Source organism: Eublepharis macularius, chromosome 2, assembly GCF_028583425.1.
Source record: "Eublepharis macularius isolate TG4126 chromosome 2, MPM_Emac_v1.0, whole genome shotgun sequence".
In the NCBI taxonomy this organism is placed as follows: domain Eukaryota; kingdom Metazoa; phylum Chordata; class Lepidosauria; order Squamata; family Eublepharidae; genus Eublepharis; species Eublepharis macularius.
Window position 1 is genome coordinate 69918222 of NC_072791.1, and position 17868 is coordinate 69936089.

Consider the following 17868-nt stretch of genomic DNA (forward strand, 5'->3'; position numbering starts at 1 on the left):
CACAGACAATTGCACCACGATGTTCTACCTGAACAAACAAGGGGGCACTACATCCAAGGCCCTCTGCGACGAGGCCGTTCGGATCTGGAACTGGGCCATGGACAGAGGCGTGTTCATTCAGGCGGTCCATATTCCTGGCACCACCAATGTCGTCGCGGACAAGCTGAGTCAGATGCGATTCGACAACTACGAATGGACCATAGCAGACAATTACCTGAACGCCATCTTTTTGGACTGGGGATTCCCAGACGTAGACCTCTTTGCGGCAGAGGCCAACAAGAAGGCCCCGCAATTCTGTTCCAGGGGAGGGCTAGGTCACCGCTCCCTGGGGGACGCATTCCAGATACGCTGGACAGGGCACCTGTTTTATGCCTTCCCTCCGTTCCCACTGCTGTCTCGGGTCGTCAGCAAAATCCAGAGGGATGGGCCGCACTTAATTCTAGTGGCGCCCTTCTGGCCCAGACAAGCGTGGTTCCAACATGTCATGCAGCTTTCGCAGGGGTCATATTATCGGTTCGCACTGAACCCGGACCTTCTGTCCGACAAAGGGGTTTGGTATCACGACCTACCCAAACTCAACCTGACTGCTTGGCACATTCGGGGACGGAGGGGATGTCTGACAGGGTAGCTGAAATTTTGCTGAATGCCCGTAGGGACACCACTCGCAGGTCATACGCAGCTAAATGGAAGCGTTTTGAGGCCTGGGCTGCTGACACCGCAGTTAATGTTTGGGATTGCCAGTTGTCTTCTGTGTTTGAGTTCCTCCTGTCCCTAAAGGACGGGGGACTAGCTAATTCTTCTATTAAAGTCTATTTGGCTGCCATTTCAGCCTTCCACCCTAAAATAGATGGGAAGACAGTGTTCTCCCACAGTTTGTCGAAGTCTTTTTTGAAAGGGTTGTATAATATGTTTCCACAAGTCAAGGAAATTGTTCCCCAATGGTCACTGCAGGTAGTGCTGACGGGGCTTATGAAATCACCCTTCGAACCACTGGCTACCTGTGATTTAAAATGGTTATCCTGTAAAGTGGCCTTCCTGATTGCCATTACATCTGCCCGCAGGGTTAGCGAGCTTGCTGCCCTGAGGTGGGATTCTCCCTTTTTGAAGGTCCATCAGAATAAGGTGGTTCTCAGGCCGGACCTTCGTTTTAGGCCTAAAGTCTCCACTCAGTTCCATACCTCACAGGACATTGTCCTACCTATATTTTTTCCTGACCCTTCCAGTGGCCCTGACAGGGCCTTATATTCCTTGGATGTGAGAAGGGCTATTTTATTTTACCTACAACGTACGTCACAGTTTAGGAGTGCCAAACAACTGTTTGTGTGCTATTATGGGCCCAGAAAGGGAAAGGCTGCTACAGCCCAGTCAATTTCTCGCTGGGTTACTCAGACGGTTAGGGCCTGCTACTCGCATGCTAAGTTACCTTGCCCTTTGGAACTGAAAGCTCATTCCACCAGAGCACAGGCTGCTTCTGCGGCCTTCCTTAGGGGCGTACCCTTGCAAGACATTTGCAGGGCTGCAACGTGGTCGTCTTCTGACACGTTCGCTAAACATTACGCACTAGATGTGTGGGAAAGAAAAGAGGCTGCTGTTGGTAATGCAGTGCTTCAGTCTCTTTTTCGGTGAGAACACATGCCCGCCTCCTGGGTAAGTGGCTTGTGAGTCTCCCATGTGGGGCTGCACAGAAGACGGACAGTGAAAACAGAGTTGCGCTTACCGTAACTACTGTTCATTGACGTCTTCTGTGCAGACACACAACCCTCCCTCCTACCCCGCTGTGTTCTTCCAGATAATGTGAAGGCATTCGGCGGCAAAGGAGAAACTGAGGAGAAAGGGGGCGACGTCGCCCAATGTCGCTCGGGCGGGAAACGGCCACGCATGCGCATTGGGTCGGACGTGCGCCCCCTAGTGGACGTTTGCTAGAAAGAAAAATCCGGTCGGCAGGCCTGCGCAGGCGCAGTCCCATGTGTGTCTGCACAGAAGACGTCAATGAACAGTAGTTACGGTAAGCGCAACTCTGTTTTTCTTAGGTTGGATGGACGCTCACTGTTCTTGTTCCATATGCATTCACTTCTTCCTTGCAGGTAGTTTTGTTCTATGTTTTTCCCAACAGGTCTTAACAAGTCGTTTGCTATCACTACAAGATTTTTAAGGTGAGAAGCCTCATAAAAAGTTTTTAAATCCGGTAAATTTAAACCACCTCTACTGGTTGTTCTTTTCAGGGTTTCCATAGGTATTCTAGGCTTTTTATTATTCCATATGAATTTACTAATTTTGGATTGCCATTGATCAAAGGTTTTATCTGGAATTGTAATGGGAATTGCACAAAACATAAAAATAAATTTTGAAAAAAATGATTTTTGATGAATATAAGAATCCTATGCAAAAAGTCTTAGCTATTACAGCATTACTGTGTTTGAGTTATGCAGTACATTTGCAGACAACGCAGGCTAGAATAGCATTATTCAAACAAACAGCAACCAAATGATCCCCACAAAGCTTTTTTTGCAGATTCCCCAAGCCATCCCCCTTCTCCTGTGGTTGCACACACCAGAATTCAGCTCTTCAAAGCAGGTGTTACAAACCAGGAACATTCATGTCCTCAAACAATACAGCAGGACCCTTATCATAGTCTGAACAGGGTCTCGTGCAGGTGCCACCCTGCACATGGGCAAAATCAACAGCAGTCTGTATATGAGCTTTCTCTGTGGTGGCCCCTTCTATATGGAAGAGCATGCCTGAGAAGGTCAAGAGATCCCCCATTCTCCTGGCTTTCCGCAAATGATGCAAAACCAAATGATTCAAAAAGGCTTTTTACACAGATAGGATGGCTGTATTGTGTGTGTGTGTGGGGGGGTGTCTCAGATGTTTTGTTAATGAGTTAGGGACCATAGACTTCACCACTATGTTGCCTTACATACTATCTGCTGCTTTAAATATGTGCTCCTATGAACTACCTGTGTTTCATGTTGTCTAATGTCAGTCCTAGAATTGCTTATGTTTAGTTTCAGCATTTCTTCAACTCTGTATTGAATTCTTGCTAATGCTATGTCTTTTTTAAATTTATATTTATTTACCCTATGGCATTGATTATGGAAATGTTCTTGATACTGATTGTGCTAATCTCACACTGTGTAATCCGCCTGGAGTCTTCAGAGGATTCAGAAAGAAGCTGATTCTTTAGGGCCACATGGCAAGTGGAGGGCACTAAAGTATTTTTGGTGGACCCCCCCCCTCAGCCCAGTGCCCTCACAATGGTAGCATGTACAGATTTTGGGACTGAGAACTACCAACCATACCACACTTCCGTGTCATACCACCAAGCATACCTGTGAAAGAGGCTAAATAATAACTATGCTTATATACCACTATTCTAGATAGATTAGTGCTCCATTCATGTGAACAAAGTCAGTGTATTATTATCCCCACAATACAGCTGGGGAGCTGGGGCAGAGAAGAGTGGCTTAACCAAGGCCACCTACTGAACTCATGGTAGTAGTGGGATTCGAACCAGCAGAATGCTAATTCACAATCCAGCCACTTAACCACTATGCTACTTACTTAACTAGATTGCTGCTAGCCACCCCTGAGGTATTTCTTCCCCTGCCTTGGTAAAACCCAGTTATATAACCTTTTCCACCCTTAATACCAAGGAGGAGAACAGGGATTTACCACAAGAGGAAGGTTTATTTTACAATAAGGGCAAAGTAAACCGGAAGTGTTCAGGACCAATTTTATCAAAATGTAATTTACTGAGAAACAGAGAATTCAGTGTCTTTATAGAAGACATTGTATCAGAACAGAGAGAACACCAATAAGTGCTAGACTATATTGGATTTAATTATTTGAAACATTTATGAGTTGCCTTTCTGCCTTGCAAGACCGAGAAAACAGTTACTTTTTACACAGATTTCTTAATCTTTTCAATTATATGACAGTCTTTTTAAACTACAGGCCTTTGTCTGCCCTGTTGTTTCCAAATAACCCTGAAAGTGGGGACAAGCATCACAACTGTGAGTTTCTCCGTCAGCAGGGGGCGCCGCGTCCGTCGGGTCCGCCGTGGCGGGAGTGCGGTCTGTGCAGCCGGCGGGTCCAGAGGAATCCCGTTGCTACCCAGGCCAGGCAAGCGGCCCGTATGCTGGCTCCAGGGGTCCCAGCTTCCCTTCAGATTGGCCTCAGATGGTCCCAGGGCTGTTAAGCCGTGTGTGGTGGCAGGCAAGCACAGCCTCTGAGCCCAGGGATGGTCCTTCCCTCAGGACAGCCTCCCTGTTTCTCCTTCCCGGCCAGGAAGCCTTTGACCCCTTTTATCCCCTCCCTCGCTAGGGGCAGCCCCGCCCCGCTCCCCAATTGCCAGCGCCCCAGGTGAGGCCCATTATCCGCCCCAATGCCGGCAGCAACACCTGGCTCCAGCCCTTCCTGGGTGGGAGGCCCGGTGTTCCCTCTCCTCCCGCCTCCCGGCTGCCATTGGGCGCCAGTCCCCCATTCCCCTGGTAGGCGGGCGGGCTGGCCTATCGCCTGCCGCCGCCGGGCCCGGCTCCCGCCCCCTTCCTGCCTCGCGGCGCCAGGCGGGGCTGGGCCTCGCGAGTGTGGGCCTAGCGGCTGCGCCACCTCACCTCTGCCGCGGCCGCCGCGGCTGCATTGGGGCCGTCTGCCCCGGTGGCACCTGCCTCGGCGGCCGTCCGGCCTGCCGGTTCGTCTCCCCCGGGAAGCTCCCTCCCGCCTGGGTTGTCGCTGCCGCGGCCTCCTCCGCGGCGCAGCAACGGCCTCCCTCCTGGCCGCCGTGCCGACTGCTGCCGCCGCGCTCGTTCGCCGCCGCGCCGGCCCCGGCAGGGTGAGTTTTGGGGCCTGTGGGGCCGGGGGGGCGGCGGTGAGGAGGGAGGGGAGGCCCGTCCCCGGACACGCCCTCCCCCTTTTGCTCCCAGATGCTGGTTGGTCTTCTTCGTGCATTCGTGACAGGAAGTCGGCATTCTGGTGCAGGTGCCTCGGCCGGTGTCTCGTCACAAAACTGAAAGGCAAGAGCGACATATACCATCTAAGTATGCGGGCGTTGTGGTCCTTCATCCGCGCCGTCCACAAGAGGGGGGCGTGGTCCATAACTAGGGTGAAGGGGTTGTTGGTGAGGTAATACTGGAGGGCCCCCACCGCCCACTTGATGGCCAAGGCCTCCTTCTCCACCGTGGCGTACTGCTGCTCGGCCTTCTGCAATTTGCGACTTAGGAAGAGGACTGGCCGCTCCACCTCGTCGATTTCCGGGGAGAGCACGGCTCCGTGTCTGGTGTCAGAAGCATCTGTATGGACGACGAAAGGCTCGTTGAAGTTGGGATTGTGGAGTACCGGGGCCCGGGACAGGGCCGTACGGAGCGTCCGGAAGGCCTCATCGGCCGGCGCCGTCCAGGTGAGCTTGGCCGGAAGTCCTTTCCGGAGGAGGTCTGTCAGGGGGCTGGCCCATGATGCGAAGTTCGGGATGAACTTGCTGTAGTATCCAATCAATCCCAGGAAGCGTCGGAGCTGCTTCTTGGTGGTCGGACGGGGACAGTCCTCCAGCGTAGCCACTTTCTCGGGGACTGGTCTCAGTACGCCTCAGCCGACTATGAATCCCAGGTATTTGACCTCTTGGAAGCCCACCCGGCTCTTCTGTGGGTTTGCCCACAGGCCGGCGGCGTCCAGAGCCTGCAGGACCCGGCGGAGGTGCTGCACATGGGAGGGCCAGTCGGGGCTGAAGACGAGAATGTCATCAATGTAGGCGTTGGTAAACCCCTGGCACTGGGCTAACGCTGTGTCCAACAGCCGCTGGAAGGTGGCAGCCGCCCCGTGTAGCCCGAAGGGCATCATGCGAAATTGGAACAGCCCCTGGGGCGTGGCGAAGGCCGTCTTCTCCTTGTCACCCTCCGCCATGGGCACTTGCCAATAGCCCTTCGTCAGATAAAGGGCCGTTAGATATCGGGCGGTCCCCAGTTGATCGATGAGGGTTTCCGCTCGCGGCATGGGGTAGGCGTCAAACTGCGTGACGCGGTTGACTTCCCGGAAGTCAATGCAGAAGCGGACGGACCCGTCAGGCTTTGGCACTAACACCACAGGGCTCCTCCATGGGCTGCGTGAGGGATCGATAACCCCCAGCTGGAGCATGTCAGCTACCTCCCGGTCCACTGTATCCCACTGCTTCCGAGGCAAGGGCTGCCAGGGTGCCCGTACCACCCATCCTGGTGGGGTAGGTATGCCGTGGGTCACGGTCGTGGTGCACCCCGGGGTCCGCGAGAAGCTGTGGGGGAAGTCTCTCAGCAACTGTTCTACCTGCTCCCGTTGCTCCGAAAGGAGCACCGGGTCTAGCGTAGGGGCCTCTGGGGGGCCCCGCCGGGGGGTCCAGGGCAGGCTTCCGTCGGCGGGCTCCAGGGGGTCGGCGGCGAGTTGACACGTCTGCGGCTCCCGCTCCTGCCATGCCTTGATGTCATTGACGTGCAGCCTCTTGGCTTGTCACCGCGAGGGTCCCCACTGGACCAGATACGTCAGAGGGCCCAGCACCTGGGTGATTATGAAGGGGCCCCTCCAGGGGTCCCCAACTTGTTGCGGGCAGAAGACTCACTGGTTGACCAGGACCTTGTCGCCCTCCTGGAAGGTGCGTAGGCGGGCTCCCCGGTCGTAGCGCTCCTTCTGGGCCGCCTGGGCCCCAGCCAGGTTGCGTTGAGCCGTCTCCCGGGCGAGCTGGAGGCGCTCCCCCAGCTCCCGCATGTAGTCCGGGGCCGCCGTCGCGGGGTCGTCTCGGGGGGTTGCCCATTGCTCTTCGACCACACCTAGGATACCTCGTGGCCGCCGGCCGTAGAACAGCTCGAAGGGGGCATAGCCGGTGGATGCCTGAGGGGTCTCCTGGAGGGCGAAGAGGAGGGGGTCGACCAGGAGGTCCCACTGATTCAGCTTGTCCCACGCCAGCTTCCGCAACATGGCTTTGATAGTCTGGTTGAGGCGTTCCACCAAGCCGTCTGTCTGCGGGTGATAGATGGACGTAAAGATCTGGCGAATGCCTAGGGTCAAGTAAAGCTGGCGTGTCAAGGAGGCCGTGAAGGGTGTCCTGCAGTCGGTGAGGATTTCCCGGGGCAACCCCACGTGGGCGAAGAACCGCATCAGTGCTCTAGCAACGCCGGCCACCTGCATGGACCGCAGGGGAATCGCCTCGGGATAGCGGGTGGCGTAGTCGACCAGGACCAGTAGGAACCAGCAGCCGCGGGCCGTGCGTGGCAGCGGTCCGCGAAGTCCATGGCCAGGCAGTCGAAGGGTGTCTGTACGAGCGGTAGGGGCATCAAGGGGGCTTTGGGGGCCGATCGGGTGGAGGCTCGCTGGCACACTGGGCAGGATCGACAGAAGGCCTTGACGTCAGTGGCCACGGACGGCCAGAAGAAGTGGGCCAGGACCCGGGCCAACGTGTTATTGGCCCCCTGATGGCCAGCCCAGGCGTGGTTGTGGGCGTAGGAGAGGATGGAGGCCCGGAAGGCCTGCGGGACCAGCAACTGCCGGGTCTCAACCCCCCGACTGGCAGTCAGCCGGTACCAGAGGCCCGCTTCCTTGACAATTCGGGGGTAACGGCCAGCCCTCCGCCCGTCCCGGACGCACCGCTCACTTACTGCCACGGCGTCCCGGAGGGACTCGAGGGTAGCATCAGTCGCCTGGGCCTCCTGGAAGGCGGGATCAGCACCCCAAGACGGCAGCGGGGGCTCATCAGGCGACGTCGAAATCCCTGCACGGGATCCGGAGTCGGTTGTGGCGGGGAGAGCCTCCGCTGGCGGGGTCTGCAACCGCACCTCAAGGCCTGGTGCATCTCGGCCCAGCAGCACCGGGTACGCGGGTACTCGGGCGAGCTCCAACTCCCACTCTTGCCCTTGGTATCGAACCGGGACTCGCACAACCGGGTACTCTTCTGCGTGTCCGTGGAGGCATGCGACGGACGTGTGCCGCACGACAGGCAGGCCTTCGGGCAAGAGCCTGGTCCGGATCATCGAGACGGAACTGCCGCTATCCAGGAGTGCTGACAGCCGCCGGCCCGCGATTTCAACGATGACCAGTAGAGGTGGGGGCCGGGCCGCGCGGGTTGCCAGGGGCAAGGCTTCCTCCCACCCCGCATTGCACTCCATCAGGGGGCAGTCTCTCATCAGGTGACCCCGCTGTCCACAGCGAAAGCAGGGCCCTCGGTCGGCGGCGCTGGCGGGGGCCGGGCCGACGGGAGTCTTCGCACTGGGTGGTGGTGGTCGCGGCCAGCAGGGCGGGACACTGCCACTGGTAGGCTTGGCCCCGGTAGGGGGTAGGGCGGCGGAGTCGGCCCCTAGGGGTCCGCGGGGCCCTACTCGGGCCCTTCCTGTGGATCGGCTGTCGCGCCCCGGTGTAGCTCCGTCCTTGTTGGGCTCCCGCGGCTCTGCTGCCATGAAATTCTCCAGCAGGGCCGTGGCTTCCTTGAGATCGGCCGGTTTGCTGCAGGCCACCCAGTATCGCGCCTTGGCAGGCAGAACATTCAGGAGTTGCTCCAGGATGACCTGATCCGTGATGGCCTTCTCGCCCGGTGTCTCTGGCTTGAGCCATCGGTAGGCCAGGTCCCGGAGGGTGGTCACGAACCCCCGCGGCCGAGCACCCTTGTTGTAGCTCAGGGCCCGGAACCTCTGGCGGTACGTGTCGGGGGTGATGGCGTAGCGGTCCAAAATGGCCTCTTTCAGCCTCGCGTAGACGGCCGCCTCCTCTTTAGGGAGGGCCTTGAGCGCGGCCTGGGCTTCCCCGGTCAGGTAGGGGCCTAGGATGAAGGCCCACTGGGCGGGGGGCCACTGGGCCGCCTCCGTGGTGCACTCGAAGGTTTCCAGGAACGCGTCAACATCATCCTCCGGCCCCAGCTTGGTGAGTTGGAACGGGGCGGCCCTATGGGGTCCCCCTGGGCCAGTCGGGGCCCTGGAACCACCTTGGGCGTCCCTTAATATCCGGCAGACATCCCGGAGGAGGGCCGCCTGGGCGTCGCGTTGCTGGGCCGCGATGTCCTGCAGAATCCGCCCCTGCTGCTCCGCCTGCTGAGTGGTTATGTCGCGCAGCAGGCGGCCCTGTTGCTCGGCCATCCACTGCCCGACCTGGGCGAAGTCAAACGAGCCGCCGGGGGTGGCAGACGCTGCCCCTCCGCCTCCACCCTGGTCCATAGCTGTCGCGGGTGTGGGCGGGGTGGTGGCGGGTCCCGGGAACGTTGGTGGACGGAGGAAAGACCGGCTGCTGGCCCACCCCGCAGGCGTGGGTAAGTAGGGGAGGCGCTTCACTAGTGGTCGAATGCCCACATTCTCCACCACGTTGTGAGTTTCTCCGTCAGCAGGGGGCGCCGCGTCCGTCGGGTCCGCCGTGGCGGGAGTGCGGTCTGTGCAGCCGGCGGGTCCAGAGGGGTCCCGTTGCTACCCAGGCCGGGCAAGCGGCCCGTATGCTGGCTCCAGGGGTCCCAGCTTCCCTTCAGATTGGCCTCAGATGGTCCCAGGGCTGTTAAGCCGTGTGTGGTGGCAGGCAAGCACAGCCTCTGGGCCCAGGGATGGCCCTTCCCTCAGGACAGCCTCCCTGTTTCTCCTCCCCGGCCAGGAAGCCTTTGACCCCTTTTATCCCCTCCCTCGCTAGGGGCAGCCCCGCCCCGCTCCCCAATTGCCAGCGCCCCAGGTGAGGCCCATTATCCGCCCCAATGCCGGCAGCAACACCTGGCTCCAGCCCTTCCTGGGTGGGAGGCCCGGTGTTCCCTCTCCTCCCGCCTCCCGGCTGCCATTGGGCGCCAGTCCCCCGTTCCCCTGGTAGGCGGGCAGGCTGGCTTATCGCCTGCCGCCGCCAGGCCCGGCTCCCGCCCCCTTCCTGCCTCGCGCCGCCGGGCGGGGCTGGGCCTCGCGAGCATGGGCCTCACGGCTGCGCCGCCTCGCCTCTGCCGCGGCGGCCACATTGGGGCCGTCTGCCCCGGTGGCGCCCGCCTCGGCGGCCGTCCGGCCTGCCGGTTTGTCTCCCCTGGGACGCTCCCTCCCGCCCAGGTTGTCGCTGCCACGGCCTCCTCCGCAGCGTAGCAACGGCCTCCCTCCTGGCCGCCGAGCCGACTGCCGCCGCCGCGCTCGTTCGCCTCCGCGCCCGCCCCGACCGGGTGAGTTTCAGGGCCTGTGGGGCCGGGGGGGGGCAGCGGCGAGGAGGGAGGGGAGGCCCGTCCCCGGACAACAGCAAAACCTGAACTTCAGGTATTCAACTGAAAACAGCCACAGGGTATTATTACGGATGCAGAATAGTGTTTGTTCCTAAGCTGAAATCTTTTGCTGGAAGGCAAAATGAAAACTGATTCAATTTTACACCAGAAGTAACTGAGGACTACATTAGAACTGTACCTCCTTGGTCCTGCTCAGAGTTCCTAGGACTGAATTAATGACTCCCAGCAACTAATTAGCACTTTCCCTGGCTATTTTATTTTTTGTTATTCATAGGCTGCCTTTGTCAAAGACATTGAGGCAGATTATACAGTGTAAGTCAATAAAATCAACCGCTTGGACATTCAAAAATAACACAATAGGGTATGGATTGTATAAATTTGAAACCCAGCATGGATCTGAACACAGATATGAAACACTGCAGAAACAAAACAAGTAATTTGACATGATAAATTAAATGTGAAAACTTCCAGTAGAACCAACAAAAAGTACCCACTAGTATAGTCTACAGTCCCTGTCTTTTTATCAAAGCACTTCTGCGTTATTTCTTAAGCTCAGATCTGTTACCTTAGTAAAAAAAACCCTCCTGAATAATTCAGTTTTGCATAGCTTTCAGAAAGCCAAGGGAGTGGGAACTTTCCTGACTTCTGTGCTCTGTAAGCTTGGTGATTGCAACTGTAAGAGCTTCCACCCTTCAAAAGGAAGAAGCAAGTTCTGCAGCCCACCCCCAAGGTGGACTGTGCCTGCCTCTGTTCTTCGAAAATGGAGAGGGTTCTATTTTCAGGTTAACCTGAAACCTGATGGACTTTTGGACCATCTGGGTGTATGCTTGCAGACCCCCAGGAGTTACTGGAGTTTGAGAAATGCTGGTTTGCTGGATGCTATTATGTAATTTCTGCATTGTTTAATATATACATATGCTTTGTTTCAGCTTTTTACTTTAATTCTCACAATCCTATTACATTGTTTATTGGATGTTCCATCTTATTGATTGCATTGACTTACACTGACTTGCATTGTCTTGAGTTTCAATGAAAAAGGTGGACTATAAATAACATAAATATATATAGATAATGTAATGCTAAAACACAATCTGAAGCTTCATGAACAACCTTGAAGAAGCTACAGGCTTACTTGATCCCTCCTCTTCTTGTGCATGATGAGGTAATTAGCTATTTCCACAGCTACTCAAGAGTTGGCTATTATACCTGAACTGGTAAATGATAATCTGTTGAGAAAATTGAACTAATTAGCTCATTGCATGAAAGGGGAGGAAGAACTGAGTCTGAAGTTCCTTCAAGCCTCATTCATGTAGAAACTCAGTTTACCACTCTGTCTCAAACTCATATTATTAATAAACTGATATAAAAACCCAGTACACTGATTCTTCAATAAAACAGTGTTTATGCTTAAACAAAACATTTGTTGTATCAAAGCAGATATAATCATGAAGTTTCCACATGATTCATCTATAAAAATGAATAGGATAGGTTTGCTTACCTGGTCTTTTGTTGGCATGATCTTCTTAAAGGCATCAAGCAGTTCATACCGCTGGAGTACCAATAAGAGGAAACTGTTTGGATCCATATATGCTGCACCAACCTAACAGATACACACACATGCAACAGCATTAAAAATAGAGGAAATATTCAATATTCAGTATACACTGCTATTTGGGAAAAGAAGTTCAAAAAAACTATCACCTGAAGCAGGATTATATCCTTATCATACATTTCTTCTCTGCATTTAACATCTTGGTAATAAAATATCTGAAAAGAAAAGTATTTTTAACAAATTTATGAATCAAGTTTAATTCATAGAGCTGTTCCATGTATTTTAGGAATGTTTAATTTTTATACACACACACAAAAAAACTCAATAAAAACACAAGTTATACTTTTGCTTGAAATGATTATTTACATATAACATATCAAGCACAGAATGTGAAACTGCACATGGAAGAACCTACTTTTTCACTTATTTAATTCCTAATCACATCCTAACAATGCATTTTTAGAAAACTAAGAATTAGTGACAAACCCTGCTGACACTTTCAGCTTCTTACATGTGTGGACTATGTTTCAGTGGCTGGTGTTATGCAAGTGTGAAAATGGGAATCTAAATTCTGGATTAGAAACACAGAGCTGGAAGGGACCCCAAGAGTCATTTAGTTCAGCCCCCAGCACAACACAGGAAATTCACACCTACCCCCCACCTCCCTCAGTGACTTCTGCTCTATGCCCAGAGGAAGGCAAAAATCCTCCATGATCCCTGGCCAATTTGGCCTGGAGGAAAATTCCTTCCTGACCCCAAAGTGGTGAACAGCATTACCCTGGGTATATAAGAAAGGGCCACAAGAGCCAAGCACCAGCTCATCCCTTCAAGTACTCCCTCTCTTGATCTGGGTACGTTCATATTAAGTCAGAGAATCATCATAGCTGTCAGATGACCTCTTCTTAAATATCTCCAAGGAAGGACAGCCCACCACCTCCTAAGGAAGCCTGTTCCACTGAGGAACTGCTCTGTCAGGAAGTTCTTCCTAATGTTTAGCCGAAAACAATTTTGCTTTAATTTTAACCCACTGTTTCTGGTCCAACCCGCTGTGGCAACAGAAAAAACTCTGCTCCATCCTCTATGTGACAGCCCTTCAAATACTTGAAGCAGGCTATCGTATCACCTCTCAGTTGCCTCGTCTCCAAGCTAAACATACCGAGCTCCTTCAACCTTTCCTCATAAGACTTGGTCTCCAGAACCCTCACCATCTTCATTGCCCTCCTTTGGACATGTTCCAGCTTGTCAACATCCTTCTTAAACTGTGGTGCTCAAAACTGTACACAGTACTCCAAATAAGGTGCAACTAGAGCAGAGTAAAGTGATACCATTAACTCATATGATCTGGCCACTATACTTCTGTTTATACAGCCTAAAATTGCATTTGCCTTTTTAGCTGCTGCATCACACTGCTGACTCATGTTCAGTGTACGATTTACTATGTCCCCTAGATCCTTTTCACATTTACTATTGCCAAGACAGGTTTTCCCCATCCTATAAGTGTACCTTTGATTTTTCCTACTTAAATGCAGAACTTTGCACTTATCTCTGTTAAAATTCATTGTTAGTTTTAATTCAGTTTTCCAGCCTGTCAAAATCACCTTGAATCTTCCTTCTGTCTTCTACTGTGTTTGCATCTCATCCCAATTTAGTATCATCTGCAAATGTAATGAGCATCCCCTCTATTCCTTCATCCAAGTCATTTATAAAGATGTTGAACAACACAGGGCCCAGGCCAGATCCTCAAGGCACTCCGCTTGTCACTCCTCTCCAAGATGAGGAACCATTTACATATCAGTCTTTCGCTGAGATTTGGGCATCCGAGAGGGCCATCTACCTATTCCAAAGGACACTAATTCTCAGAACCGTGCCTCCTTCTTTGGGTACAATCTGTCAACTAGTTACAAATCCATCTAACAGTAATAGGATCCAAACCACATTACCAATTTGTCAACCTGAATATCATGTGGAACCTTACCAAAAGCCTTACTGAAATCAAGATAAACGATGTCCACAGCATTCCCCTGATTTACCAAAGTAGTAATTCTCTCAATAAAGGAGATAAGGTTAGTCTGACATGATTTGTTCTTGAGCAACCCATGCTGGCTCTTAGTAATCACAGCTGTCTTTTCTAAATGCTCAAGGACTGACTGATGATTTGTTCCAAAATTATTACCTAGCTCCTCCTTTCCCCCTTCTTGAAGATGGGGTCAACATCTTCTGGCACCTCACCTGTACTCCAAGAATTCTCAAAGATGATATAGGCTCCACAATTATATCAGCAAGATCCTTTAGTACCTTAGGATGCAATTTATTTGGTCCTGAGGACTTGATTTCATTTTAAGAAGCTAGGTGTTTACGTACCACCCCAACGTCTATCGTAGACTGCAATTCCATTTCTTCCTCATGTGTTCCCTTTTTGCCAGGATGTGCACAGTTCCCCTTGCAAGTGAAGACTGAGGCAAAATAGGAATCGAGCAGTTCTGCTCACTCTTTGTCACCATTAAAATCTCACTTTCCTCTCCCCACAGTGGGCCTAACACTTCCTTATCCTTTTTCCTGCTCTGAACATTACAAAGAACCCTTACTTGTTGTGTTTAGCATCTCTCACTAGCCTAAGCGCATTTTGAGCTTTAGCCTAACACTCTCTCTACAAGCACTGGCAAGTTATTTATATTAATCCTTGGTTATACAGCCCTCCTTCCATTGCTTAAATTTGTCTTTTTTTAATTTTCATATCTTTAGAAAGCTGTTTATGGAGCCACTCTGGCTTCTTTAAGTGCTTCCCATTTTTTCTCTCTTATTGGAATAATTTGTGTTTGTGCCTTCAATATCTCTTTTTTAAGAAACTCTCACCTATCTTGAACGCCTTCAGTTTTTCTGACCATGGGTTTCTGACCATGACTTTGAGCTTGTTAAAATTAGTTTTTCTAAAATCCGACCTATACATCTGACTATGTTCAGCTTTTCCCTTACACAAGATCTTAAACTCCAAAATTAGTTCCAGCAATTCATTCATACAAGGACTGTGGTTCTCTCTCATGTTCCTTTCCATCCTCTGACCTCTGGAAAGTTGATTCCTGGGATTGTGGGACCTACATGAACTAATAGTAAACATGGGGGGCAGTGAAAAAGGGCAAACCCCTTCCCAAGCATTAGCTCTTCTGATGAAAGAAGCAGGAGGGTAGCTTCATCACCACTTCCTACTCAGCCATCTACCCAGTGAATCAACTTTTCTGGGATCAAAAGGGACTGCTGTGAGAAGGGAAAAACAGAAACAATTTGCAAAAGTTAGCACACTCCACTAATAGGTCACTGAATCCAACCCATTTGGTGAGATTTATATACTTTCTTTTTAACTTGTGTAGTGTGTGGTGGCTAGAGTGTTGGATTAGGATCAGGGAGACCTGGGTTCAAATCCCCACTCTGCCATGGAAGCTTGCTAGATGACCTTGGGCCAGTCACCCTCTCAGCCTAACCTACATCACAGGGTTGTTGTGAGGATAAAATGGAGGAGGGGGAGTATAATGTAGGTTGCTTTTGGTCCCCATTCAGGAGAAAAGCAGGGTATAAATGAACTAAATATATGGTAATAAACAGAGAAAAGAAAGTCCTATTTCAATTCCTTTCAACTCCCCCCCCCACCTTAGATCTTGTTTCTTCTCTTCACACTCTTACTCCAGTTTACTACTTCCCACCACCTAAGAATTGGTGATAGTTTGCTTGCCAACTTCTTACCTTCCTGTTTCTTTCTTTTTATTTTATATGTATTATATTGTAAGCAATTATTTTGAATTGTAAACTGCCTTGAAAGCAGTAGCAGAAAACCAGCACACAAGAGTGAAAAATGAGAAAGATAGTGTCCTTGTTTGGGACTTCTATGCTATCATGTCATAGATTTTATGTTGCACTTTGAGCAAGCGCAAGCATATTTGCAATGAGTGCCCTGATCTAGAGTCTATGCACTCCAGTAATATGCTTGCTGAAAGTGTATTTAGCCACTTAGTTTTCACAGAAACAGCCGCACCAACCAGGAGAACATATTCATGGCACAATTTAGAACATACCTGGCTAATCAAAGATAATCCATTCCTTCTCCACATTTCTGCAGCAACCTGAGCAATCAATGCTAGGCAACGCAAAGGATATTCAACTAATAGCTGCACTTGGAATTCTTCCTACAAATACAAAAATATGGAGTATGAAGAAAATTGACATTCTGAAGTCGGTAAGCAGTAGAAAACATGAGGCTGTCAAGTGATTATAAGAGAATGAGAATTTTGAGGAATTATACAACTCAAAATATGAACATCACCAGGAAGCTAGAGTAAATATCTTCAGTCACTTGTATGACCCAGCTACATAATCAAAATTATTTACCCATCAATAATGAACAATACTGAATCATTTCCATTTTCATCAAACAAGACAGACATAGATTGCCATAGTGATTGATGTTTCATGAATACTGCTCAATTGGTAGAACTAGTATAGTAAGACGCAGTTAGAAAACTGTCCTTTGAACCTGCTGTTTTAATTTTTGTTTCTTAATTCTTTTTCCAGGAACAAAAGTTAGCCACAGTTTCACACAAGTATTCTATAGGAAATTTCTTTTAATATATTATGAAATGTAATGTGAGTAAGAATGTTTCTGCTAGCCCCCAAAGTCCTTGACATTGATTAAGAACATAAGAACATAAGCAAAGCCATGTTGGATCAGGCCAGTGGCCCATCCAGTCCAACATTCTGTCACACACAGTGGCTAGAAATCCAGTGCCATCTAAAGGACTGTCAGTGAGGCCAGGACACCAGATGCCCTCCCACTGCCTTCCTTCCAGCACCAAGACAACAGAGCACCACCTCCCCACAAAGAGAATACCATCTATCTCCTGTGGCTAATAGCCACTGATGGACCTCTGCTCCATATATTTGTCCAGTCCCCTCTTGAAGCTGGCAATGCTTGTAGCTGCCACCACCTCCTGTGGCAACGAATTCCATGTGTTTATCACCCTTTGTGTAAAGTAGTATTTTCTTCTATCTGTTCTAACCCGACTGCTCAATAATTTCATAGAGTGCCCACGAGTTCTTGAATTGTGAGAAAGGGAGAAAAACACATCTTTCTCTACCTTCTCTAACCCGTGCATTATCTTGTAAACCTCTATCATGTCTCCCCTCAGTCGTCTTTTCTCCAGGCTAAAGAGCCCCAAGCGCCTCAATCTTTCCTCATAGGGAAAGTGTTCCAACCCTTTAATCATTTTAGTTGCCCTTCTCTGTACTTTTTCCAGTGCTATGATATCTTTTTTAAGGTGTGGCGACCAGAACTGTACACAGTACTCCAAATGAGGCCTCACCATCGATTTATACAGAGGCATTATGATACCGGCTGATTTGTTTTCAATCCCTTTCCTAATAACCCCTAGCATAGCATTAGCTTTTTTTATGGCAGTCGCACACTGTGCTGACGTTTTTAGTGAGTTATCTATCATGACTCCAAGATCTCTCTCTTGGTCAGTCTCCGCCAGTTCAGACCCCATCAACTTGTATTTATATTTTGGATTTTTGGTTCCAATGTGCATTACTTTGCACTTGGCTACATTGAACCTCATTTGCCACATGGATGCCCACTCTTCTAGCCTCGACAGATCCCTTTGGAGTGCCTCACAATCCTCTCTGGCTTTCACCACCCTGAACAATTTCGTGTCATCTGCAAATTTCAGATTGCGTAAGAAGTCAGGTTATTCAAGTTTTAATTCAATCAGGATCATCAGCTGAAGCCTGATGTAAGCCACATTCAAGCTTCAAATAATTGTTATTTAACTGTTATTTATATTCCATCCTTTCCTTAAGGATGGTCAGGATGGCATAAATGATTTCATTTTATCCTCATAAACATGTAAGATGAGTTAGGCAGAAACAAAATAACCTCAACCCCACATTTTCAAAGCCAGAACATCTCTAGTACGGGTCCAACAATCTAGCAGCAGCAAACTCCAGAATCTGACTAACTTAAAAGGAAACCATTTGTTGCTTTAGTCGGGCATAAGAAAATATTAGGCATGTGTACTTGGATATTTCTAGTCTGAATATATATCTGACCAGCATGATACTCATGCTTCGCTACGGTATTTAATTACTTTAAATCCAG

General features: G+C 50.6%; 1 protein-coding gene across 3 annotated transcripts in view; it reads right to left on the reverse strand.

The window, feature by feature from the left end:
* Positions 1 to 17868, reverse strand: part of UBR1 (ubiquitin protein ligase E3 component n-recognin 1) — a 138008-nt gene that overhangs the window by 63974 nt on the left and 56166 nt on the right. For all 3 annotated transcript variants that reach the window (XM_054971048.1, XM_054971047.1, XM_054971049.1), the window contains exons 17-19: positions 15791 to 15901; positions 11876 to 11941; positions 11673 to 11774 (exon numbers count right to left, since the gene is read on the reverse strand). In XM_054971048.1, the coding sequence (XP_054827023.1) occupies positions 11673 to 11774; positions 11876 to 11941; positions 15791 to 15901 (279 nt within the window). The remainder of the gene's footprint in view (positions 1 to 11672; positions 11775 to 11875; positions 11942 to 15790; positions 15902 to 17868) is intronic.